Raw genomic sequence first — 24964 nt, 5'->3', positions numbered from 1 at the left:
TAATCAGTGTACCTGGGATTTCAAACTGCATATCAGCACCTTGTCTTTGAGGGGTGCACAGTATACATAAACCACAAACTGATTAAACTCGGTTATAAATACTAGAATGAACATTTCTAAAGAGTTGTCAAGTCATCTTAAATTCCATAATCTACCTAGATTCAAATGGCAGAGTCCAGAGCTCAAACTGATGTGCACAGCTCCGAGATGCCATTCTAGTAAACTACTATTCTGCTATAAAACTGACTTGGTTGGAGAATGGATGCAGAGTGTGGGAAATGGGAAAGAGACCTATAAATGTCAATCTGAGCAAATAGTTAGATAAGGAAATGGTGTGTATCAGTCTCATTGGAGTCTGATTGCCAGCTCCCTGCTGGCTTTCTAAGAAATATGAGGTGCACTGTGTACAACTGGGAAAACATTCCCACTTTATTAATGCTTGTCTGACTTCTCTTAGCCACATAAATGTGCAGAACATAAGCATACTTCTAACTCAGTAACTGCCTCCCCATTATCAGGCAACATTCTCTAGATATCTCACAGTAAGAACAGAAGTAACTTGGCTTCTCAGTGAGCTGTTAACTTTACAGCAGTCTGGCACTGGAATCTTGCAGTGGATACAAATATTTGTGAAATTTGATGCCTGGTGCTCCAGCTTGGCAGATTGGCTTGTTTGGAGGGGGAGGGGGAAGAATGCAGATGACGCATTTGATTTAAAAAAAAAAAAGTTAGTAGTGTTGACAGAAACCCAATCCTGATTAAGAGGGACAGGAAGGCATCTGATTCCAGCCGTGTCTTGAGCTCAGTTACAGTTGGTTTTGGCCATGGCTTTCTTTTCTGCTTGCCTCTTATCGGTTTTTTAAGCTCTTGCCCTGACATTTCCACAATCATGTAGATGACTCTTCTCTAATGACAACTTTCTCCCTAGCTACAGCACTTCTATGTTAGGGGGACTGGTGATTTCTCAAGTATGCAGCAAATTTTGGAAGAGAGGATCCATGAGTTGTAAATTACAATGGCACCTGCTAATAGTACTCTGATTTATACCCAGACAAACCTTCCTGCTGAAGGGAGCCAACCTTTTTTAGGCATATATAAACTGCTCTGGACTGAAACATGCTAGGCTTGTTTAAGCAGTGAATTATTCTGTTCAGCTTCTGGTGATCAAGAATATCGCCCGCCTCCGAAGAAGTTGTGTTCATATACAGCAAACAGCTGCATAAGGTTTCCGTCCACCCCCCACCCCAATATCTCTCTTGCAGCATACAGATTTTCTTAATGTCTGCATTACTCCTTACTATATGAGCTCTGATCTTGTGTTCAAAATGTTAAATGGTTGCAATGTAAGGAATTGTAACTTAATTCATGGATTTCTCTTGTATCCGAGAGTCTCTAAAGCTCTATCTACACTAGCAAGTTTCTGCGCTGTAACATGCAAGATGTACACACTACCAAACCATTTAGTGCACAAACTCCCCGAACGAGAGGCATACAGCTTTCTGCGCCAGGGCTACAGCACTGTGGTGCTAGTGTAGACGCCATGGTCGATTACAGCACTGCAGTTGGCCTCCAGGAGTTGTCCCACTATGTCTGTTCTTGCCTCTCTGGTCATCTGTTTGAACTCTACTGCCCTGCCCTCAGGTAACCAATTGTCGTGCCCACGTAAATTCTTTGGAATTTTGAAAGTCCCCTTCCTGTTTGCTTGGTGATCCATGCAGTGGTCTCAGCACATCTTTCCAAGTGGCCATGCCTGCTCCACGCACCAGGCGATCCCCTGCTTGGAGCAATGCTGAGCTGGTGGACCTAAGCAGCATTTGGGGAGAGGCTGTCCAGTCCTGGCTGCGCTCCAGCCATAAGAATTATGATACCTACAGACAGATTTCATGATACATGACAGAAAGGGGCCATGACCAGGACATATTGTGCAGGGTCAAAGGGAAGGAGCTGCAGAATGCCTACCAACAAGACATGGGAGGCAAACTGCCGCTCCAGTGCTGGGCCCACGAGCTGCCAGTTCTGCAAAGAACTGGGCACGACACTTGGTGGTGACCCTACCTCCACTGCGAAGACCACCGTGGATACTTTGGTGGCTCACGTGCCAGTCAAGAGTGGACTGAGCCAGGAGCAGGAAATCTTGAAGGGGGATGGGGACCTGGAGGCAGAGATGCATGCAGCCAGGAGCTCTTTTCTACCCCGGAGGAGGCTAGCCAGTCTCAGCTGTTGGATGTTGGGGAAGTGCAAACAGAAGAGGAAGCTCCTGGTAAGTGGATTTGACTTTGGGAATCACTGAAGTGAGTTATTAGGGGCAGAAGGGTTGCAGAAAGCAGGTTTGTCTCCTACGACATGCTTAGTCTGAGTGGCGGAACAGGCTGTTGGTTGACTCCTTCACTTCACAGGAATCTACCTGAGATCTCCAGGAAACTTTCGTGGCGATACTAGGCAATCTGCAGCCGCAGGTTCTTTGGCAGACCTGCTTTTTTTGTTGCCCCATTAATGGTAACTTTCCTGCGCCACTGTGGAAAGTGTGGGGATAGGAATGATTATCAGGCCCTCCCTACAGTGCTAGTTCTCCCCACAAGCCATGTGCCCAGTGTACAGCAGGGTCCAGGAAGACTGATGTACCCTGCACCTGTGGCTACTCACCATTTGGGGGTGTTCTTGTGGCTCATGTGGACTTGCTTGGGGTGAACCAGTTAGTAACAAGTGTGTGAGTACTGGCTGTGTTTTAAATCCCTATTCTGTGTATTGCAAACAATACTGCTTCTGTAAAATGTTGCATTTAAACTTCAGAGAGATGACCAGAGGGGGATAGATAGCTCAGTGGTTTGAGCATTGGCCTGCTAAACCCAGAGTTGTCAGCTCAATCCTTGAGGGGCCATTTAGGGATTTGGGGCAAAAATCTGTCTGGGGATTGGCCCTGCTTTGAGCAGGGGGTTGGACTAGATGACCTCCTGAGGTCCCTTCTAACCCTGACATTCTATGACCTTGGGAGCCCAGACTCCCACTTTATCGGTGGCTGAAAGCTGCACAGAATTAGAAAGTGGCCAAGAACTAAGGAGGACTTTCTGTGTGATGTTATGATGCACTCAACAGCCAAGAAAGAGAAATTTGAAGGAGTGGCAGGACAGCGAGAAGAGGGACCGAAAGGAGAACGCGGCAAGCCAGAATGAAGCCACAGAGCAGCTCTTAAGGTTATGGAGCACCAAGCAGACAAACTCCAGGCGATACTAGCTCTGCAAACTGAGCAGGTAGTGAAGTGGCATTCTCCGTGGGTTTACATTGCCATCCTGTATGTATGCTTAAATAAAGAGACATTGCAGCATTGTTGCTAAGTACGTGTCTGTTTCTGTAGTATTGCAATTAAACATTCATTGTACAAAGGCGTGGTTGTACTGAATGACCAATGTTGCTGAGAATCCTTTTTTATGGAGGTGTTTAATATAACAAGATGGTGGTAGAATTCCAAGTTGCTTCTGAAGGCCACACTAAAGTGTAGAAGGTTTCTCTTTATTAGACTAAGGACCACAACTTGAAAAATGTTTGCCAGCAATGAATGGGAAGATCTCCCTACCAAGTGTGGTTGGTGGGGTAGGCGGGCGCACAGCAAAGCTATCGCTTTTTGCAGAACTTAAACTTTCTATTCAAAATAAGCTTCTAACCATTATGGCTGCAAAACTTTCAGTGTGACCTGATGCCATGTTTTTTATTTGACTCTCTAAACAACTACAATGCTAAAGCTGCTGCTCTTGGTTTTGCGCAGCAGTAGATTTAAATTAACAAAACTATAGTGTTCCACAATTCCACAGAGGACATTGGTGAAATTGTCCATTCCTCCCGAACTAACTGGGAGAGGGAATAGAGTGGCAGAGACCTATTTTCATCTTTACAGAGGCTTGTGCAGATGAAAGAGGACAGAGCTGCTTCTCTCTTCCAGTTAGAGGACTCAGTGTGGCATCTTAAAATCTAAGCTTTAGACACCTACTAGCATTGATCCAACAAATGGAGGACCTCTTCTGGGAGCTAGGGTCAACACTGGTAGAATACTCAGCATCTTCTGTGGATGGCACAGTGGTTGGGCTTGTCCGCACAATGTTAACCATTCAGCAACTTTCAAGGGCAATTTCGATATTCAGGGGTGTGGCATGATGCTTTCATGTGAATCTAAAGCTTGCTAATAAGAGAGTAACAAACTTTAGATAAACTACTGTTATCATTTGACATGAAAACTAGATACAGATGCAATAATACCTAGTGCTTCTGAGCCCAAGTAGGAGTCTTGTCTGATGCATTCTGTCCTTCATCTCTAGAGATGCTTGATACTGGTGACTTTCAGGGTCTAACATTTCCACCATTGTGTGGAGCAGTAGCAAGTCCTATTGTGATTTAGAGTAAATAACCTAAATTTAACACTTTTTTTCCCAGTGATTAATCTAAAACTGATTTGTGGTTGTACATGTGACAGACTTCTGGGGACAAGACTGCACTGAAAATGTCTCATCCACAGTCTTCCTATTCCTATGATGCAGAAACTACCTACATCAACTTCAGGACTCTGAATGATGATGACATGCAGAGTGTAGATTCATGGTTTGGTAAGTATCTTAGCGTTTGGGAGACTATGGTGTCTCCTTTCTGCTGAGGTGAGGCTTTGGGAAAGGAAAATGTCCCTGCTCTGGGAAACTGTCTTATGTTAGACTTGACTTCTATATCAAGTAGGTTATGTTGAATTATGCAGTAAATGACATGTCTAAAACCCAAATACAGTAAAATGCTATCCCTGATCAGAACTAGTGAGTTGATGTCAGGCTTAACTAATATCATAATTACTTGTATACCATGTGGTATTGTTACAAATGCTTAATATAGAATGTGTTGACAGTGTTTACTCTTTCACAGATCTGAAAGCCAGTTCAGAGAATGTCCCTCCTGCAGACAACGTGGCAACTGTTTTGCAGTACAAGCCTGCCTCTTCAAAGGCTAATCTTCCTCAAGCTATTGTTTCACCAATGGTGAAATCCAGTAAGTTGGCACAATTCTGAAAAAATAACCTCCATCCACTAGAAGTTGAGAGGCATTGGTGCTAAGTGGCATAATGGCTTAGTCCAGCATGGTTCTGTGAGGTTCTTATGGTCATCTTGGAAAGATAAGACAGACATGTCTTAGTACCCTTTCAGACTTGTTAGTTCACAAGCAAAGTTTAGAAATGCACTCTGGAGACGTGAGACATTTTTTTCTCGCCTTTTTAAATTTTGTCTTCTGACCAGACTTTGTATTCGGTAATGCCTCTCTACTGTCCAGTTTAGAGAGGTCTCTCAAACACTCTTGCTTCTGGGGTTCTATGTTTAACTTTTTCCTTTTATTTGTTTACACAGTCTTCTGTTGGGTTCTAATACTAGAGATGATGTCAACTCTAAACCTGATAAACTTCCTAAAAAGAATCTTGCATCTGCCCAAGATACCATATCCATCCGTCACCTTATAAACACACTTTCCTAGATTAATGTTACTCCCCTGCTGATCAGGAAATGTCACCAGTAGACCCACCTCATTCTCTGTATCCAGTTCCAAGATCTCTACATTTCCTCTTTAAGAGTTATCTGCCTGAGCCACTTGCAGCACATTTTTTGGGGACCACCATGCTTTTTCGACCAAGACAAGCGTGGAGTATCCTGGTTTCAGAACTCTTTATCCTGGTATGCTTTTCTCAGAGAGAGAACTATGTGAAAATCCCACTCAACAGCAGAATTCTTTGTAAAACAAGACTTATTAAAATGTAGAGGGAAGAATTTGAAACAAGAAGTTCTTATCATAACCGGACTTACAGTTTGCAAAAGTTAAACTAGATAAAGCATTTTTGACTTAAGTTGCAGAAAAGAGAACTAAAAACTTTACATATTTCAGAGAGCAAACTCGGGTCTGATTTTTTTCATTAGAATTCCTGCGTCCTATTTTTTCCTAGGGCAAGGGAGGTGTCTGGTGTCCCAACATTTACCAATGGTCTGCTATAATATCTAGAAATATAAGCCCTTAGTTTAGAAGGCCATCTCCATAGTTGTGTACTAACATCTCCTGAGGCTCAGTCTCTAAAAATGTGTGTGGGCGGGGGAAGGGGCAGCCTTTCAGTCTGTTCTGTACAGGACCTTCTTAGTCTATTACCATTTAGCAAGGTTTTATATGGTATTTTCTACTACCCTCTTTTTGGCTATATCTACATTGACACTTATGTCATATAACTTTTTTGTCACTTGGGTGTGAATAAGCCACCTCCAAGTGATGTAAATTATACTGACCTAAGCACTGGTGTGAGCAGCACTGTGTCAGCAGGAGAGATCCTCCGGCTAATATAGCTACGGCTGGTCGTTGGGGGTGGATTAATGAAGTTGACAGGAGAGCTCTCCCGTCAGCTTACAGCAGCTACATTAGAGATCTTATAGTGGTGCAGGTGCAGCTGTGCCACTGTCTAGTGTAGCCATAGCCTTAACCTGTTCAAAAGCAGAGACTAACTTCCCTGTTTCACCCAATTAGGTGAAAACCATGAGATGGAGGAGAGAGAAATGGCGCAGGCAATGTTGAGACCACAGAATATTGTCGGTTCTTTAGCAGCCTGGAGAGTCCCCTCAAATGATGCTTCACCTCCTGCTCCTTCAGGAGCTTCTCAAAGGTAAGAATGCTTGTCAGCTTAACCAAGTTCTATGTGAGGCCTAGTGGTGATCCTCAGCAGCAGCATGCCCAAGCTGTGTCTTGGGCTAGGTGAGCAATGATGGCATAGCAGTCTCAGATGTTCATGAATAGTTCCATATAGATAGTCTCCAGTTCTATCGGCTTAACCCACCACATACAGCACCGTGTGAGCTTGTCTGTGCTGTCCTGTCAATCTGCCTATTTCCTAACCCGGAGGCCCCATCTGTGGGGATAAGAAGGTAGTTCAGTTTCATACTTGTTGGCTGAGATAGCCAGTTGTGCTGGTGATTTCCAGGATGTATAGATATCTGGAATTGGACTGAGGCTCTAAGAGTCCCTTTGCTGTTGGTGATACTCAGAAGTTTCTACCGAGTGAGGCTGAGTTCAGACTTGCAACCTAAATGCACAAGAGGGCTTTGTACCATAGTACAAATAACAGAAATGATTTAGGGTTTCAATTAGCAGTGTAACAATTAGCTGCTGTTAGTCTCCTCTGAAGCATGTCTGGATTTCAGTGACTCTTTCCAGCAGATATTGAAATACACTATGTGGAACTGACTCTTTCCCAAAGACCACATGGGAGACTTGACACTGTTCTTTCCTGCAGGAGGGTATCCAGAAGACTGTCAGCACAACAGAAGAATGCCCAGCAACGCAAACGTCAGGCCAAAGTCAAAGCAGAGAGATGCACTGTCACCTCCATCAAAAAGGAAGATGTTCCACCCACCAAGAAACAGAAAATGTACATCACCAGAGTCCTGCTTGGGGCTGGGTGGTGGGAGTGCTGCTTTTTATCTCTCGAATTACTTGGAGACCATTCTTCTGATAGGCGTCAGCCTAGATGAGGTGGACTTGTAAGCTTACGTAGAGGTGATGGTGACCTGGTTCATGATACTAATTTCATAACAAATGAATCCAGTGATTTGTTTTTGTGTTTTATTTTTTCTCTCCAAATTTGAGGATGAATGCTGGGTGGGAGGGGGAGAGATAGCGAGTGATACAGCTTTGTGAGTCTTAATCCCTATCACTCTGGGCCCAGTGTTTCTGTGAACTGTCTTTAAGTTCGATTCATGCTACTAGTGAGGATGGAGTCGAATAATTCTTGACTACGAGAAGAGAATATTTCTCAAATTCAATTTAAATATGACTCCACTATATGATAGGAAACTTTGGATCAAGAAAACAATACACTAGTGCAGTTGTCACAGGATGGGATGTATGACTCAGCAGTTACTCTCTCTCCACCTACCAGACATACATCAAAGCCCATTCTGGAAGGAGAAGCTACATTCTGAAACTTCAGTAACTAGTCTTCCCTTTTGCAGCTTTAACAGAGTACCAGGGAAAACTAGACCACCAGTGCCATGCTATATGGCCAGGTAAGGTTCTTCCTTGGGTCATCTTCAGATGACTGGTGAATTCACTAGGTGTTTGGGATGTCCAGGGCATGTTAGTGAGAGCTAGAACCAGTGTTGCACTGAAAACACTGGCATCCAGGAATGGCTTGCTCAGTTTTGTGTTGATCTTTATCTTTTTTGTCACTGTAGCTCTAGCAGTAGAGAGAGAATGACTGAAGTATCAATGAAGAGAGATCGCTCCCAGAGCACCGAACTCTCCCCAGCCAGACCCAAGGGCAAGCTGAGTATGCCTACCACGCCAACAATGCTGAAGTACGTAGCTTTCCTGTGAATGGGAAGAATCTCTTTTGTGCTAGTAGCTATAATTTTAAAATATGACCATTTAAGGAAAGCTGTGATCTCAAGTCTTACTATTATATGGTGGGTGGGAGAGACAGTGTGCCCACAAGTGTTCTGAGCATGTATGCAGTAGTCCTTAAGTACAAATGAGGAGGTAGCCTTTAGGTGCCCAACCAGCTGTATGTGTACTCCTCGAGATACAAAATCAAAGACTGCAGTTAGCCAGCTGTTGAATAGTGTCTCTGGAACTTGAGTTAGACTTCTGCATTGAAGTCACAATTCTGCTCTACAGATCTTCACTTGATGTGTCTGTGAGGTGGGAATGCAATATCAAATAGAAGTGGGAAGTTATGCTTGTTGAGATCATAAAGATTTTGCAACGGGTTAGTATCTCCTCAGGCTGTTGAAGAGGAGCAGGTAAACCTCCTGTAAACTTGTGGAAGTTGTTCACTCCTGTGACAGGGGTCCTAGTGGGGGCCAGCTGTAGTCATTCAATTAGGGTGAACTGCAAAGAATGGAGCAGACAATCCCCCAAAAGCTGGTGGATATTCCAATAGTTAGATTTTCCAATACAGCATAAAACAGCTTCTTTATTCCCTTACTGGTTACTCAGACATCCAAACAACGCAGTTCCCTTAAAGGATCCAGCCTCAGGCCTTCATCCAGGCATCTAAGTCAAATATGGTGACTTCTGAAAATCTTATTTCATCACATAAAAGAAAAGGTTCTACCAGTCCCAAAGGATTGGACACATACCTCCCTGGTTATTGAATATTCCAGATTTTACCCAAAACACGCTTAAGTTAGTTCTTATTAACTAAACTAAAATTTATTAAACAGAAGAGAGTATAGTTAAAAAAAAAAATCAATATACATACAGACATGAGTTCAATTCTTAAGATTCAGATTCATAGCGGAGATGGTGAGCTTTGTAGTTGCAAAGAGCTCTTTTAGAAATAGTTCATAGGTTATATTCCGATATCCAAATATCATATTTAGGGCGTACCAGCATAACTGGGACCTGTCTTGCAACTCAGACTTCCCCGATGAAGCCTAAGCAGATATGAGATGACAGAATCAGGACCCAAGGATCTCTTAGACAATTTAATGATCTTTTTTGACAAGTTTGGTATTTCCTTGGGGAACAAAAGGTAATTAGGGTGACTTTGAAGGAGGTCCATCACTAGTACTTAGTTATACAAATTAACATTAGGCCATTTGCTTGTTCCTCCAGCATTCAGAGTACACTTCAAAGAGAGGTAAATACAGAGATATCTCATGTTTACAGTTCATTTAAATGCAGAATGTTCTTTTGATCTCTGAAGTATCAGAATACAGCATAGACAGGGTCTGTTTATTATATCATTGACCCTACTCATACATATGTGAATACACAAACATTATCCCTCCACATGTCTTTTGAGGGTTATTTATTTTGCAGGATGTTTAACCCTTTCTGGCCTTGTGTCACAACTCCTCTCTCTACCTTTCTAACATACTTCACTCTTTCAGGAGGAAGTGTCTTTCTGGCAAGCTAAAGAGCACAGAGGAGCAGGAGCTAGAAAAGATGAAGCAATTGCAGCAGGAGACAATGGATCTGCGCAAAAAGAATGAAGAGTCCCTGATAGCTGCTATTGCTGGCTCAGGTAGGCTCTAGCTAGACATGGAGGCTTCGCATTCCATGCCCTCCTAGTGACCTGTGTGGGTGTGGCTATGGATAGTGCCTTCTGGAGGGAAATGTCAACATATGGCCATTTCTCAGAACGTGGAATGCAGTCTGAGCCCCCTTAGCTGTTTGCTTCTCACCTTCCCTTTCTTTGGTGGGTGTACTCTAAATAAAATGCCCTGATCCTGACATGGGCATCTGATATATCCTGATTTCACTAACCCATCCACAGATTATCTTGTCTTGAATGAATTCTAGTCTGGAGGGTTTGGGTTGATGCATGTCATGGTTCCAGGGACAGAGCAGCACTTCCACTTCTCAGAGTAGAATCCCATGATTCACCCTAGTTTTAGACTGGCTCCTTGGCAGGCAACAGGTCCCAACAGGGTTTGGCATCTGCTAGATGCTTCCCTTTGGGCATGTCCTCAATATGCGAATGCAGTGACTGTAGACAGCTTCTCCAAAACAGAACGGTAAAAATAACAAAAGGTCTACATACATATCTTCTTACTTATGCTTATCGCTTCCCTGAAGACTTGGGGCTTGTCTGTGTAACCCTTCTGCCCATCTGAGTTGGCAGCAACAAGGGCCGGGTTCAGGATCTAGAGGTTCCATTTGAATAACACAATGCAAAACCAGCTCGACCCCCTACCCAGTGACCTGGGACAATTACATACCACCCCCCCCAGGTGCCTCTAAGAGGCAATACTTCCCCTCTCGCAAGCATCGAGTCTGAGTGTAGCAAAATCCTTTTAATAAAGGAGGGAAAGAATGTGGCATGTTGGGGAAACACCACAACCAGGATTCATAACACAAACCATGAGCAAAAGACCCATCCCCAAGTAAGTTTGGCAGTGTCCTTTTCCCCTCAGGGTCTTAAGTCCAGCAACCCAGAAAGTCACCCAAAAGTCCAACAACCCAAAAGTCTCTGTCCCTGGTCAGAGCAGCCCCAGAGTTCAAAAAGTTTTTCTGCAGAGTTTTACTTCCCAGCCTGGGTGGAAATGGAGGGGGAGAGGGCATGTGGGAGTGTTAAGGGGCACTTTATGTGGTCCGAGGCTGACTGCCCTGCCTCTCCATGGGGTTCTGCTGCAGTCTTCTCCATGAGCCACTGCAAACGACTCCACTCGCTGTCCCGTGAGCTGCTACAGCCATCCCGCAAACTGCTGTGCTCCGCCAGCTGCTCAGCAATATATCTTCAGGGTCCCCCGCTGCCCCCAGCACGCAGTAATTTTAGCCCTTTAGTGATTTCAGCTTGTTGTAGGGGAACCTCAGTGCTGTTGCACCAATGGCACAAAGTGAATTCTGCTCAGCAGCCTGTAACTAGGCTCCTAATGGAATCAAAATTAGCTCTGATATTCCACAGTGGAGGGAGGAGGAGGAGGTGTACTTGATATGGACCGTTTTTGAGGACCTGAAACACCTCAGGTACAAATACCTGTCCCCAGGATCTCTCAATTCACTGGGTTTTGGAACACAAGTCCCTTGTCTAGCGAGTGCTTTTGAGTTGATGGTGAGTCCCTCTGTCATAAAACAGTTTCACTGTCCTTGATTCACATAATCAGGGTAACAACACTTCCTGCCCCAATAACAGAGAAACGGGATCCCACCGTAGCCAAAGTGACCATTTGGGCAGCTGTGGGCTCATGCTAAGTGGGGTGGGTGTGCCTATGCAAACAAGATAGCCCCTGAAGTTCTTTTTCACAACTCACCACAGTTCACCACCAGATATCGGGATAGAGCTCATCCTGACTCTGCTTACATCTACATAGGGATCCTTAAGAAAATAAATCAAAATTAACTAACCCACTTTAAATTTAAGCCTTTTAAATTGCATTAAAACCCTATGTGGATGCTCTTGTTCAGAATTAAGGTGTCTATCTGAAGAAAAACTGTTAGATAGTTCTGACTTAACCCTGGTATCCCTGCTTTCTTCTTCAAGTACTTATTCATGTCAATTCCAATCAGGTGACTCAAGGCCTCTGGTCTCAGGTGGAACTTGCTCTCCACATCAATGTCAGAGAACAGAGAGCAGTATGCCTTGCATGCCAGACTTTCCGAGGGGGAGGCTATTTCCTATATGCTTTTCCGCCTATGCCTCTCATACACAAGGTGTTTCTCAAGATACGGAGGGAAACAAGGTTCAATGATGGCCTCACCATCACTGGTACACAGCACTCCCTGTCAAGTGCCATAGTTCATCTTCAGTTAGTTGGGGGTGTTACCCCCCGACTCCCTGCAGCCATGGTATGCTGCAGTCCCCAGGGTTTAAAACCTGTGAGGTCTGCATTAAGTGCATGCCAAATAGTGACCCTCATGCCTTTAGTTTAAGGTGCCTAGGGGAAGGTCACAAAAGGACTGTGTTAAAATTTGCCCCGAGTTCCATCCCAGAACTATTAAAGGGAACAGTGGCTCAAAGTTCTCCTTATGGAGGCAGCTCTCTGACCCCATTTGGACCCAGCGTCAGAGGACCTCTCACCTAGCATGTAATCGTAGATGCAGAGCACCCCAGCACCGTCATCCTAGGAACTGGTGCCAAGAAAGGACTCTTCCTGAGACACTCAGCACTGGCACGGCTTTTTTTGCAGCCAGCCGGCAGGTAGACGCCAATCTCAGTTGCCAGTGCCTCAGAAGAAAAAGAAGCCAGAGAGCACCATCAGCACCACCCTGGCCCCAGGTGCAATCAAGAGGGAAGCCAGCGATGATGTCCCAGCGTTCTCCTTCTCTGCAGCACCCTCTGGCACTTGCTTCTCCAGAGAGAGAGCCAAGTCGGTCCCCGAGCTCCCAACAATTGGTTCCCCAAAGTGTGTCTTCTCTATGGTCTTCCTTTCCTGAGACCTTGGAATCAGATTCCTACTGCTCTGACAAGAGCAGGAAGTTCCGGTTGCGGCGGGACAGATGCGTTTATCTGGCATGATTGCCACCGCAGTGGTAGAACTTATCACAGTGGCCCATCTGGACTCCCTGGGCCTTCCACCAGAGCCAGGGAAGGAACCAGGGGTCCCACTCAGTGATGTCAGTAGCTTCAGCCACCTTTATTCCACCTCCGGTCGATCAACCAGCCACCACCTGGGTCGACGCTATCGATACTGGCTTAGACTTTGGCTCCTGCACTGACAGCGGCACCAATACAGTCATCCACAGCCCAAGCACTAAGGGGCATGGCGCTGTCCAGGTCGGCACCTACCCGAGACCCCTTGGGCGCTGACAGCAGGGAGCATCCTCCTCGTCGACGCCAGATGAAGCCCTGGCGGGCACTGCCATAGCACCAGCACTTGAAGACAATAGGGTATTGCAGCAGTTGCTGCGTCAACTTGGCCAGGGTCTGGGCATCAAGGCAGAGGAGGTAGATGAGTATTCTAATCCCATGGTGGATATCCTTGCACCCTCTGGGCCTTCCCGTATTGCCCTGCCGCTCATAAAAAAAACATTGCAGACACCACCAAGACTGTGGCAGACCCCAGCCTCATTGTTACACTTGACCGCAGGTGGCAAATGGTGATACTCTGTGCCCTCTAAGGACTAATAACACCTATATTCCCACTCACAACCTGATTCCCTGGTTGTGGATGTTGCCAATCAGTGCAAGCGACAAGGCTTCCAAGGGCCCTCTCCGAAAAACAGGGAGACTAAAAAAAACTCTACCTTTTTGAGAGAGAGGTCTATTATATGGATGGATTGCAACTCCATATTTCCAGCCAACAGGGCATTGTTAGCGGGTACTCTTCTAATACCTGTGCGGCAATGGCAAAAGTTACGGAGCTGCTCCCCCTCGACTCCTGTGCCGAGTTTTCAGCCTTGGTTGAAGAGGGCAAGCTAATCTCACGAGCTTCCCTCCAGGCTGTACTGGACTGTGCTGATGCTACCATGAGTCATGGCTACAAGGGTGGCCATGAGAAGGGGCTTCTGGATCCCATATGAGGTTCAGCAGACCATACAGGACCTCTCCGTTGAGGGTGTGACTGTTTGCCAAGAAGACAGATAAAAGGCTACATAGCCTGAAAGATTTCTAGAGCCACCCTCAAATCTTTGGGCCTGCACACTCCTTCCACTCAGCGGAAGCACTTCAGGCCACAACCTCCTCTGAGGTTCTACCAACAGAATTGTCAGGATGGTTCCTGAAGAAGGAATAGGAGCAGCAGGAAAAGGCCACACCTGTCCTCAGGCCAGAGCTCTGGCCAACCCAAGCCTCTTTCTGGCCAGAGATAAGCTTTTTGAAGGGATGGTTGAGGACGGCTCACAAGAGCAAGAACTGGATCCGCCCCACCTTATCTTTTTGTCCCAGCTATCCCCTTTCTACCATGCATGGCCTTGTATCACTTTGGACCGCTGGGTGCTCCGCACAGTAAAGAGGGGATACTCCATCCAATGCAATTTCACAAATCCGTTTTTTAAATTCACACCTTTTAATTAATTTGGATTAATTTTCCTGAGTGTCTATCTGTAGACAAATTGTTAGATGGTCCTGACTTAACCCTGGTATCCCTGCTTTCTGAGGACTCTTGGCTTATCTGCACTGTACCACAATTCAGTGGTGTGAGTATCCGCATGCACCAGAGTACTGCACTGTAAGTTCCTGGGGGGGGGCCCTACGGGTGCAAACTAAAAAACAGAGGACCAAAAAAGTGCTACTGTGGCTGAACAGAGTAAAAGAAACAGGCAAAAAGGTATCCATTGAAAAGTGGAAGTTAAACCCTATTGAGAAAACTAGAAAGGAGCATAAATTCTGGCAGATGAAATATAAAAATATAATTAGGCCAAAAAAGAATTTGGAGAACAGCTAGCCAAAGACTCAAAGTAATAGCAAAAAGGTTAAGTACATCAGAAGCAGGAAGCCTTTTAAACAACTAGTGGGGCCACTGGACAATTGAGATGCTAAAGGAGCACTCAAAGAAGATAAGTCCATTGTGGAGAAACTAAATTAATTATTTGCATCAATCTTCAGAGCTGAGGATGTGAGGGAGATTCCCAAACCTGAGCCGTTCTTTTTAGGTGACAAGTCTGAGGAACTGTCCCAGATTGAGATGTCATTGGACGAGGTTTTGGAACAAATTGGTGAATTAAACAGTAATAAATCACCAGGACCAGATGGTAGGTTCTGTAGGTTCTGAAGGAGCTCAGATATGACATTGCAGCACTACTAATTGTGGTATGTAACCTATCATTTAAATCTGCTTATGTACGAGATGACTGGAGGATAGCTAATGTGACACCCATTTTTTAAAAAGGCTCTAGATGCAGTCCTGGCAATTATAGGCCAGTGAGCCGAACTTTAGTACCAGACAAACTGGTTGAAACTGCTGTTGTTGGGGGAGGGGGCAGCGCATGGCGCCACCCACCAACAGTCCAGGCAGGCCTATGGCCTTGCTGCTGCTCCAGTAGGGAGATGGCCAGGTGCTGCCCCCCGCCCTTGCCACTTCAGGACCAGCTGCCTGGGGCTGCCAGAGCAGTGGCCATGGCAGCTTTCCCCAGGGCATCCCCAGCTGCTGGGGTGGTCCTGGGTTCAGCCTCACCAGTGCAGCAAAAATCAGAGGTCACAGAAAGTCATGGACACTGCGACCTCCGTGAATGATTCGCAGCCTTAACTATGACTCCCTGTGTGGATACTCTGATTTTGGAATAAGGGTTTTGTTGTGTAGTAGTGTAATCCACTTTGGAAGTGGATTGGATTGATCCAGGATAAGAGTACTCACACAGGGAGTTAGTGAGGAATAGCTACTCTGCTTTAAATTCACACCCTACCTTAATCTTTATTAATTTCACTGTAGGCCTTAGTCTCCAGACCCTCTTCTTCCCCATAGTTTCAGGACTGAGGCTTTTAACCATTTCCAGGTTCTTTAGTATTTAAGTGTTGGGGATGGGCTGGCTACAACCATCGTCTGCTTTCTTGCACATGTAACTGTATGTCAGTCTGAGTCAGATCTCTGCACCATGTAGCAGACAGCATGACTATAACTGAATAGACAGAGGTAGATGTATCCACAAAAAACAGATTTTCCACATTCTTAACAGCATATTTCTGGAACCATATCAAATGACATGTCCAAAGTGTATTGGGCCACAAATCTACCAGGAAACAAAGCTTAATTATCTTGTGAAATATAAAGGGCTGAGGATGAGTTTGCAGGCCTGATGTAATGCACATAGCTGCATAGAGAACACAGATTTTGGATAAGCATAAACTGCTCCTCTTTGGTATCAGCCTCATGGGGTTTTCTCCTTTTTAGGACAACCTGTGAAGAAAACAACTGTCCAGGTAACAAAGCCAGTTGACTTCCATTTCTGCACAGATGAGAGGATTAAACAGCACACAGAAAGCCAACCTGGGAATGAATACAAGAAGCTGGATTTCATAGCAGCTCTGAGAAAGCACCCTGCGTCTCCGGTGAGCAGATAGGGCAGCAAGGGTGCTACTTGATTGTTCTAAATCTATTGGTGGCTCTTCCTGTTCTACTGTTTGCTAATGTGGGATTTTCTGGTAGTAATTAACTGGGTGTGAATGTAAGAGGTCATGTGGGATGTGACCGACTAATAGAGGTGCTGTGGTCTTACTGAGCATCGCGGCGCTGGCTGTCAGCATCTCTGCAGAGTTTCCAATCTGGCCCATCCCAGAGCTTGTTGTAAGTGGAATCTGGAATCCCTTCTACTACTCCAACAGATTGAGTTCCCATGAAGCTCCAAAAAGAGGATCCTCTGAAAATAGAAGAGTATGCCTTCCCTAGTACCCCTGTGCTTCAGATGTCTGAGATGGGAACTAAGTATTCTTTCCTTACAGGTGATTCCTTACCAGCAAAGCTATTGCAAGTCCTCAGCCCCAGTAACATACCAAGGATTCTATTTCCAAGCTGGAGTCTGCTTATTTAGCTACATCTGAGTATCAGTGTAGTAGGATCTATCCTCAGCAGTGCTGAGCAGGCACATCTGTTCAAATCAGTGGGAGCTGTGCTCTCATCTCTGCATGGATTCTCTTCTTGCTGTTAAAGTAGTTTTGAGAGAAGAGAACTTTGGGGGTCCATTTAATATAAGCTGAAGATATGACTACAGTATCTGAGGTGGCAGACTAGAACATAAGGAGGCGATTAGAATGCTTCAACCAGTTGGCATAGAGGATTAAACGAACGATTGTACGGTGCCTCCCTCCTGTTCTGTCACATGTTAAGCATTGACACTTTCCCTTACTAGTGGGAAGATGGAAGAGCGACGCTTTGGTGGAGTGCCTTGTTTAGATTGCTACAATGACCAGCAGCTTCTCTTTCCAGGCACGAGTGGTGAAGGGGCCCACCATCCCCAAACCTTTCAATCTCTCCTGTGGCAACAAAAGGAAGTTTGAAGAAACTACATCAGAGTATGTCCCCCTTGCTCAGCAGATTGAAAACTTCCAGAAACGTACTCCCTCTCGTTACCATTTGAGGAGCAGGAGGACCGATGAAAGTAAGTCTTAGTGAAGTGGGCTAACTGGTAATTTGTGCACCAAGGTAAAAGGGGAGCAGGAAGCAGTAACTTGTTAAAGTTCTGCCTAGTTTGTGTGAGTGTCTCTGAGCCTGGCCATCTGCTCTAATTAAAATTAACTGTTTCAGGCTATTAATTACTAGTTTTTGTGATTTGGATTTGTAGGTCCCATTCCAGTAAAGCCACTGAAGGCCAGGCTTACGCAGCCCAAAACTCCCCTGCTTCAAACAAAACAGCGCTTCAGACCTGTAACTTGCAAGAGTGCAGCTGAGTTGGAGGCCGAGGAAATAGAGAAGCTCCGACAGTAAGTGGAAGCATTGTTTGGACACTAAAATAACCTAGTGTCCACAGAGCAACCTTTAACCAACCCATAAGTCTCCAGGTGCTAAACTACTGCTTCTGAGGAACAGTCTTGTGTAAAGCTAGAAACAATAGTGTAAATGGGCTTAATGGATCTAGATTTAAAGCAAAAGGATATAGGATTGATAATGTGGATTTGGAAAATGATCCAGTTCATAAAAGGAAAGGACTCTAACTCTTGGCCAAGAGTTATGGTTAGTAACACTCCCCTAATAAGCAAGTACAATCACCACATGCAGTATAAATTCTCCTACAACCAGACTTCTTGTTTTTTTCTAGTTGAGTTCTAAAGTAAAAAACACATAGTCGCGTAATCCAATGGGTAAGGTTGCGCCTGGGGAACTCCATGTCCAAAATGTGGTGAGTGGCTTAGTTGATCCTTGCTAACTCCTAGTAAGGAAGCGGAGCTGTGCTTAAGGTGAAGTATACAAGGCTCAATTGGTCACTGTTGCTGATTTCTACTGTTGTGACAAGTGAAAAACTACTTATGACTGTTCTCTGCCTTGTTCTGTTTGTAGATGATTGTCCCCTTATTCTTCATGCAGATACAAATTCAAAGCTCAGGAGCTTAATCCAAGGATCATAGAGGGTGGGCCAATCCTGCCCAAGAAACCCCCTGTGAAAGAGCCCACACAGCCTATTGGATTTGACTTGGAAGTTGAAAAAAGGATTCAGGAGCGAGAGAGCAAGAAGCAGCAGGAGGAGGAGCATTATGAATTCCATTCCAGGCCATGTCCAGCTAAAATCTTGGAGGATGTTGTGGTAAGAACTCTCTTGCAACACAATCTCTGCTCAAGAAATGAGAACATCTGAAGCAGCAGTAAGCTTCCATTTCAGAACATGCTTCCCTATTTCTTTATGATGCTGTACTGCAGTTTGTGTCTACCAAAGAGCTCTGAATATCACTTCATATCAGGGAAGAGCTACAATGGGTTAATTTATGCCAGGGTGCTCCTGTGAAGTATTGCCTAGTCAGGGCTAAATTCTCACTTTACTATCTCCTCCTGATAGGGTGTTCCAGAAAAGAAGCCCCTTCCTGTTACAGTTCCTAAATCCCCAGCCTTTGCACTGAAGAACAGAATCCGAATGCCTGATAGAGAGGAAGAAAAGGTGACTAATTTGGGACGGTTTCTGGTCTCTGTAGCATGTGGCAGCTGGGACCCTACCCTTCCCATAGCCAACCAGCAGCGACTTCACAAGCATTAACAGGTCTTCTGGTTAAGCAGTTCTTGCCTTCAGACTTGGGGGAAAATGACTCAGTGGACCTCCAATTAGCCCTCTTTCCAACGGCCATTACCTCCCAAAGGGAACGACTTTTCTCTGTCCTTCAGAGAAATCAAATCCTCTTAAGAAAATACATTTAACTAAGTAGACCTTTTATTTTAAGGGACGTTGTTTGGGCTCCTGAGGTACTGAATGTATGCCTTTTGCTGCTGTCACTAACTTTGTCTTCCTGGGGAAAACTACATGGTTTAGCCTTCTTGAGGAGTGAGGGTTCTGGCCCTGATGCTAATCTGCTGGGGAGGGAAGTGGATGTTCAGGATTTGTATTATTCACTGTAGTTATTCTAGGTGCAAGGGGAGCTTCTTCATAAGCAGGATGAAGGCCTTTCTGGCTCAAACACCTTGGTGCTACCATGGTCCATCTGGGGAGACCCAGGGCCCTTGAGGGTGGGTGGAGAAACTACAATCCAACCTTTGTGAGTAGTAGAACAAGCAAGATCTTGCATTGTTCAGCTTATTCACCAAGAAGTCTCAAGACTGATACCTGCATTATTATTCCTGTGGCAGTCTGTTACACTGTACTGTGCCTCCTAGTAGGAGAGGACAATGTACCAGTCTTAAGCCCTTCATTTTTAGCAACACTAGGAATCTCCCATCACCAAAAGTCCTAAACCTGTCATCAAAGAACAACACTGGTCAGGGGATCAGTGTGTCTCTTGTGTTTCTCAGCCTGTCTCCTTAATGCTGATGTTTCTTTAGGGAGAGGAGGTGGTCCCAGTGATCAAAGCTAACCCCATGCCACACTATGGAGTGCCCTTCAAACCCAAAGCCCCCGAGCAGAGACATGTGGAAGTGTGCCCCTTCTCTTTTGACTCTCGTGACAGAGAGAGGTGGATCCAAAAGGAGAAAAAAATAGAAGAGCTGCAGAAAGAGGAGGTGCGTGCTGGGAAATGTCTTGGATTACTGTTTCCAAAAAAAATAAATAAATCCCGTCTCTTGCTACTGGCAGAAATGCTCGTGGGGCTTCATGTTCAAACATAACTGCTCATGTAGACTGACCAGATGTACAGCTTTTTGAAAACCTATTTAGCAAGATCTCAAGAGTGCTACAAAATCATTGGGGGCGGGAGGAGGTTTCAGTTCCCCTGATAAGAGTATATGGATCTCTAGGGAATATCTTCACCTGCGAAGATATTCCAACTGTCCATCTCACTGTCCTTAAATCCCTGGAGGAAAATAATGGAATTCCTGTTTTCCTCTTCCTCTGTTCTTGTTGGCCCAATATTCAGAGGAAGCATGGGAACTGCCATTCTGGATCGATGCACTGGGCTGTGTGGTCTAGGGACCAGTAGCAGATGCTTCTGAGACAGGTGCAAGAAATCCTTCAAAAGGCAGTTACAAAAAGGCAGGCCTGCAAAGCAAGCTTCTTCCTAACCCCCATTAGTCTGACTTATTTCCTGAAGCAGAAAGACCTTTTTCCTTCTTAAACCATTAGTTCCTTTTTAATAACTAATGCATTGCTGGATAATCTTACCCCTGTAAATGTTTATTCCTCTTGAGTCAGCTAAATTCCTTAGGATTTTCAAAAGTGTCTAAGGGACTTAGGAGCCCAAATCCCATTGGAAATTCAATAGGAGTTGGACACTTAACTCCCTTAGTTTCCTTTGAAAAACCCTGCCCTTGGTGTATCTTGTACCAGTAAGCGCCAGAGGATGAGGGAGTGTAGTGTTTGCCACCTGAAAAGTAAGGGTGATCTTAATCCAAGTAGCACATTTCTTACCATTATTCAGGTTTGAATTTATTTCTTGTAGGTACCAAAGTTCAAAGCACTACCCCTGCCTCAGTTTGATTACATCAACTTGCCACAAAAAAAAGTGAAGAACACAACACAACCAGAGCCCTTCCATCTGCAGACAGATGAACGGGGAGCTACCAAGTTGCAGAATTGGCAGCAACAGGTAGGACTAATGGGACAGCAATTCTGTGGCACTTTGGGCCACAGCAACTCCAGAGCTGGGCCTGAAGAGTCTGGCTTCTATATCAAGTATTAATTAGGCAGAAATGGGACTTGTTGGCATCTAAAACCAGTTCATTCATCACAGTGGTATATTGGCATTGGTTCACGCAGCGAATTATCCTGCCTTGGGTTCAAGTCTCATCAGACCTTTGGTATTGTGAAAAGCACCCCTGAACAGCTGTCACCTGCTATTTCCCAGGGCAGCTGTGCACAGCTGGAGCTCTCCTGTAGTCTGAGGTTGGAATTCCAAGTGCTGCAATAAAACTGACCATTGGCTTTTGAAGCTGCTCTCCAAGCAGCTCACTGCACAAATGCCAAGCAGACAAGTGCTGCTTGGCTACATTTCTTTTGGGTTTAAAGTCTCTCCATTTTCACTTATGGAATTGTCTGAAGTCTAAACTTTGTTCTCTGTGAAGCAGAGTGGGGTGCATTTCAGTTACTCAGCTCCTAACAGGACCCTTCTTCCCCTGCAGATCAAAGAAGACCTGAAACGGCAAAAAGAGGCAGCGTGTTTCAAAGCTAATCCAAACACCGTTGTGCACCAGGAGCCTTTTGTGCCAAAGAAGGATAGCAAGCCAATATCAGGTGGAGTTACATGCACTCACTGCACTGACTTGCTGGCAGTCCAGGGCTGACGGATAAGTGCTGTTGAACTGCACTGGGAAAACCTGCTGATACCTTTTTAGTATCCACATAGCTAGTGGTGCTTGTGCAATACTTAATCAACAAATTCTCTAACAGCCTGAGTGCCTGGGAGAGGGGGGGCTCCTCTTCACTGCTCCATCTTCTGTTCTAACATGGCAGCTGCTTTAACAGCTTTGCAGTTGGCAGATAATGGTTACTAGCTTGGGATAAGGTACAGCACATGCAAGGAGCTCCCTGTAGAGACAGCTGACACTTCTGTAGCAGCTGCCAGTCTTTCCCTCCCTTCCCCTTTATGAAGAGGGGCAGAGCTTGGTTTGTGGGAACTGGGAGCTTTTGTCTGTTCTCTATCTTACAACAACCTTCTCCTTAAAAGCCTGTTTGTAAAGAACTCTTCCAAGAAGTGCCCTAGACCAGGGGTTCCCAAACTGGTGTGTAAGGGTGGATTTTATTTATTTACTGCATTTTCGTATTGGGCAACTCAGCCAAAGTTTTAAATCTCTATGGGAATTTGTTATATAAAATACAGTAGTTAATTTACTTCAAAATGTGCTAATGAAAACACAGACGCTGACACAGAGCCGTCACCTCCAATCACCATAAAATGCGCTTCAGTTGTATACATTGCAATATAACTATGTGCACGTAACAGTGAAATGTGGACAGATGGCTGAAGACAGGTGTGTTAAGAAGAATACTCACAGTATCAGTGATGAGAAAGGTACAGGTACATTGGCAGCTGGTAGCTCTAGAAGGAGGTACACAATAAGAAACGTTTGGGAACCTCTGCCCTAGACTGACCAGTACCTACATTCATTGGCCCATTATTGGAGAACTGACACTGTATCAAAGCAGCCCAGATGCATAAAGCGCTTCCTTCCTTCTCCCAAAATCCTAACAGCCTCCACTAATACACTTAAAGCATGGACCTCTAGAGGAGGAGACTTCTGTCTAACCCTATCATAGCTATGCTCTGGGTGACTATTGTGCCAATGTTGTTCCCTCTTTCTAAATTTAGAGAGCCTTTCTGGTTCCATAGTTGCTGAAAGTTTTGAGCTGGCTACAGAAAAGAGAGCAAAAGAGCGTCAAGAGTTCGAAAAGCGACTAGCTGAGTTGGAAACTGAAAAAGAGAAGCTTCAAGAAGAGGCAAGACAGCAGGAGGCTGAGCGGGAGAAAGAAGAACTCTCCAGACTGAGACAGGAACTGGTAAATGAGCAGGCTATTCCTGGTCAGGGGCTGGAACACAGACTGACTGGGCTTATTAACTTGTCTGTCTTGGACATGCAGCAGCCAAGTGCAGTCCTGAGTCTACTGCTGTAGTGATCTGCCAAGGCCCCTGTCTCCTAAACTGGTCTAAAACCAGTCCCTCTGGAGGTGGTATTGATACGTGTGGCAGACTGTTTTCTTAACCTGGCACATCGGTACTTCAGGGTACATGTACACAGCTTGAACTGAACAGTAAAAACACCAAAGCAGGCTCCTGCAAATGCACATCAGGTTGCTTAAGGCAGGGGTCTCAATCTTTTTCTTTGAGGCCCCCCCAACATTCTATAAAAACTCCACAGCCCACTTGTGCCACTGCATACAAAAGCCAGGGCTGGTGTTATGGGGTAGCAAACAGGGCAACTGCCTGGGGCCAAAGCAACATTGTTCAGGCTTCAGCCTCAGCCCCAGGTGGCAGGGCTCAGGGACCCAGGCTTCAGCCCCAGGCAGTGGGGCTTCAGCTTTCTGCCCTGGGCCCCACCGAGTCCAATGCTGGCCCGGCTTGGAGGCCCCCTTGAAACCTGCTCAAGGCCCCCTAGGGGGTCCCAGACCTCTGGTTGAGAACTCCTGCTTAGGGTGTAGTACCCAGGCCACTGGAAACAGTCATTACTCTTTGGTGCCTAAACACAGCTCCCTGACTGCATCCTCCTGGTGGCTGCTGCTTTGTACTATGGTAAATTGGGATGAGGGTAACTGACCCTTAGCTGTCCTTTTTGTTTTTGTAGGTACACAAGGCAAACCCAATTCGCAAGTACCGCAGTCTGGAGGTGAAGCCAAGTGACCAGCCTCTGACCGTGCCCAAGTCTCCGAACTTTTCCGACCGATTTCGGTGTTGATCTGCACCAGTGTGTAGGAGCCCTTCTTTCCCAGCCTCTTGAATGTAGAGAAAACACTTGCATCTAACTTGGGACTCCTCTTAAATGAATGCCCACCTCCATTATTTTATCTGATACTGAGTAGCTTTAACAGTTTCACAGAGGCAAGTGGCTGAAATATGCTGTGCCTGGATGGAGATCACCAGTCACATGGCTTCACACAACATGTAGAAATGTTCATCTTAAAGACTGAGCCAGGTTTTAATAGTGTACACAAATTAACTACTTTGCATACTTTAATAAAGTAAAAGGTGTTCTGCTGGGCTCAATTCCCTTTTTGTGGAAGGGTTCGGATGTGTCTTGGATTCAGTTGGTGCACACCTATCGGGTGTTGGCCACCTCTTCAAGCTGCCGCCTTGTTTTCCAGAATCTAAGATTGTTTGTGTTTGTTTGAGGGTCACAGCTGGAGATTGTTTTTTTTAAAACAATCTGAACAGTGTCATTCAGTAATGCCTTGGTCTGCAGATTCTGAAACCATAGCTGAAGTATGAACTGCCCCATTCATTTCAGTGGGTGCTCAGTCAGATGCCGACGGACAAGACTCTTAATAGTCAACACTGATGATCAGTAAAACAGTTAGCAAAGTAATAAGTAGGAATATCCTATGGTTATCCATACAGTCTGCTATGAGAGACTGCCTGCTGTAGCCCTGCGAGTGGGCTTGGGAGTATTTCAGAGCGCTATGTGTGATTATGGCCATTTCACTTCCCCCAGTTTGACTTCTGCTTCAGCTGCCTTCTCAAGGATGTAAGGGCTTCAGGTCACTGGGCCCTGGCCCTCTCCACTTGTAGGAGATGCATTTAATTCTGTGAGCTGAGTCTCTCCTAGATGGTCTGTTGGCTATAATAAGGCTGAAATGATGTGGGGTTGAGCCTTGCAAACTTTTCCAGCAAGAACAAACTCTCTAACCTTATCTTGAGGTAGTGGCAAGAAGGAAACAACCATTTCCAATGATTCCATTAGTGCAGAATTCTCCGTCCTGGGTCTTAGCTCTCTAGCAGGAGACTGACTGAAGTCTCTTAGCTCTGGGAGTGGGAGTTAGCTCTTGAGAGGGGTGGGGCAGCTCACCCAGTAGGGCCATGGTAGTGGGACAA

General features: G+C 45.3%; 1 protein-coding gene across 7 annotated transcripts in view; it reads left to right on the top strand.

Annotated features, from left to right (window-relative positions):
- TPX2 (TPX2 microtubule nucleation factor) overlaps positions 1–24134 on the top strand; it is a 32279-nt gene extending 8145 nt beyond the window's left edge. For 3 of the 7 annotated variants that reach the window (XM_032766303.2, XM_032766305.2, XM_032766306.2), the window contains exons 2-17: positions 4423–4592; positions 4897–5019; positions 6526–6661; positions 7289–7423; positions 8229–8351; positions 9891–10024; positions 16269–16426; positions 17301–17472; positions 17656–17794; positions 18396–18612; positions 18862–18960; positions 19833–20009; positions 20885–21031; positions 21564–21675; positions 22751–22938; positions 23721–24134. In XM_032766303.2, coding sequence (XP_032622194.1) covers positions 4490–4592; positions 4897–5019; positions 6526–6661; positions 7289–7423; positions 8229–8351; positions 9891–10024; positions 16269–16426; positions 17301–17472; positions 17656–17794; positions 18396–18612; positions 18862–18960; positions 19833–20009; positions 20885–21031; positions 21564–21675; positions 22751–22938; positions 23721–23831 — 2274 coding nt within the window. In that variant the 5' untranslated portion in view covers positions 4423–4489 and the 3' untranslated portion in view covers positions 23832–24134. The remainder of the gene's footprint in view (positions 1–4422; positions 4593–4896; positions 5020–6525; positions 6662–7288; positions 7424–8228; positions 8352–9890; positions 10025–16268; positions 16427–17300; positions 17473–17655; positions 17795–18395; positions 18613–18861; positions 18961–19832; positions 20010–20884; positions 21032–21563; positions 21676–22750; positions 22939–23720) is intronic. The other 4 variants (XM_032766308.2, XM_032766307.2, XM_032766311.2 and 1 more) reach the window with 3 other exon arrangements.
- Positions 24135–24964: the final 830 nt, after the last annotated feature.

This window comes from Chelonoidis abingdonii, chromosome 14, assembly GCF_003597395.2.
Source record: "Chelonoidis abingdonii isolate Lonesome George chromosome 14, CheloAbing_2.0, whole genome shotgun sequence".
NCBI lineage: Eukaryota > Metazoa > Chordata > Testudines > Testudinidae > Chelonoidis > Chelonoidis abingdonii.
The sequence above is the reverse complement of the archived record's forward strand: the minus strand, read 5'-3'. Positions and strand labels throughout refer to the sequence as shown.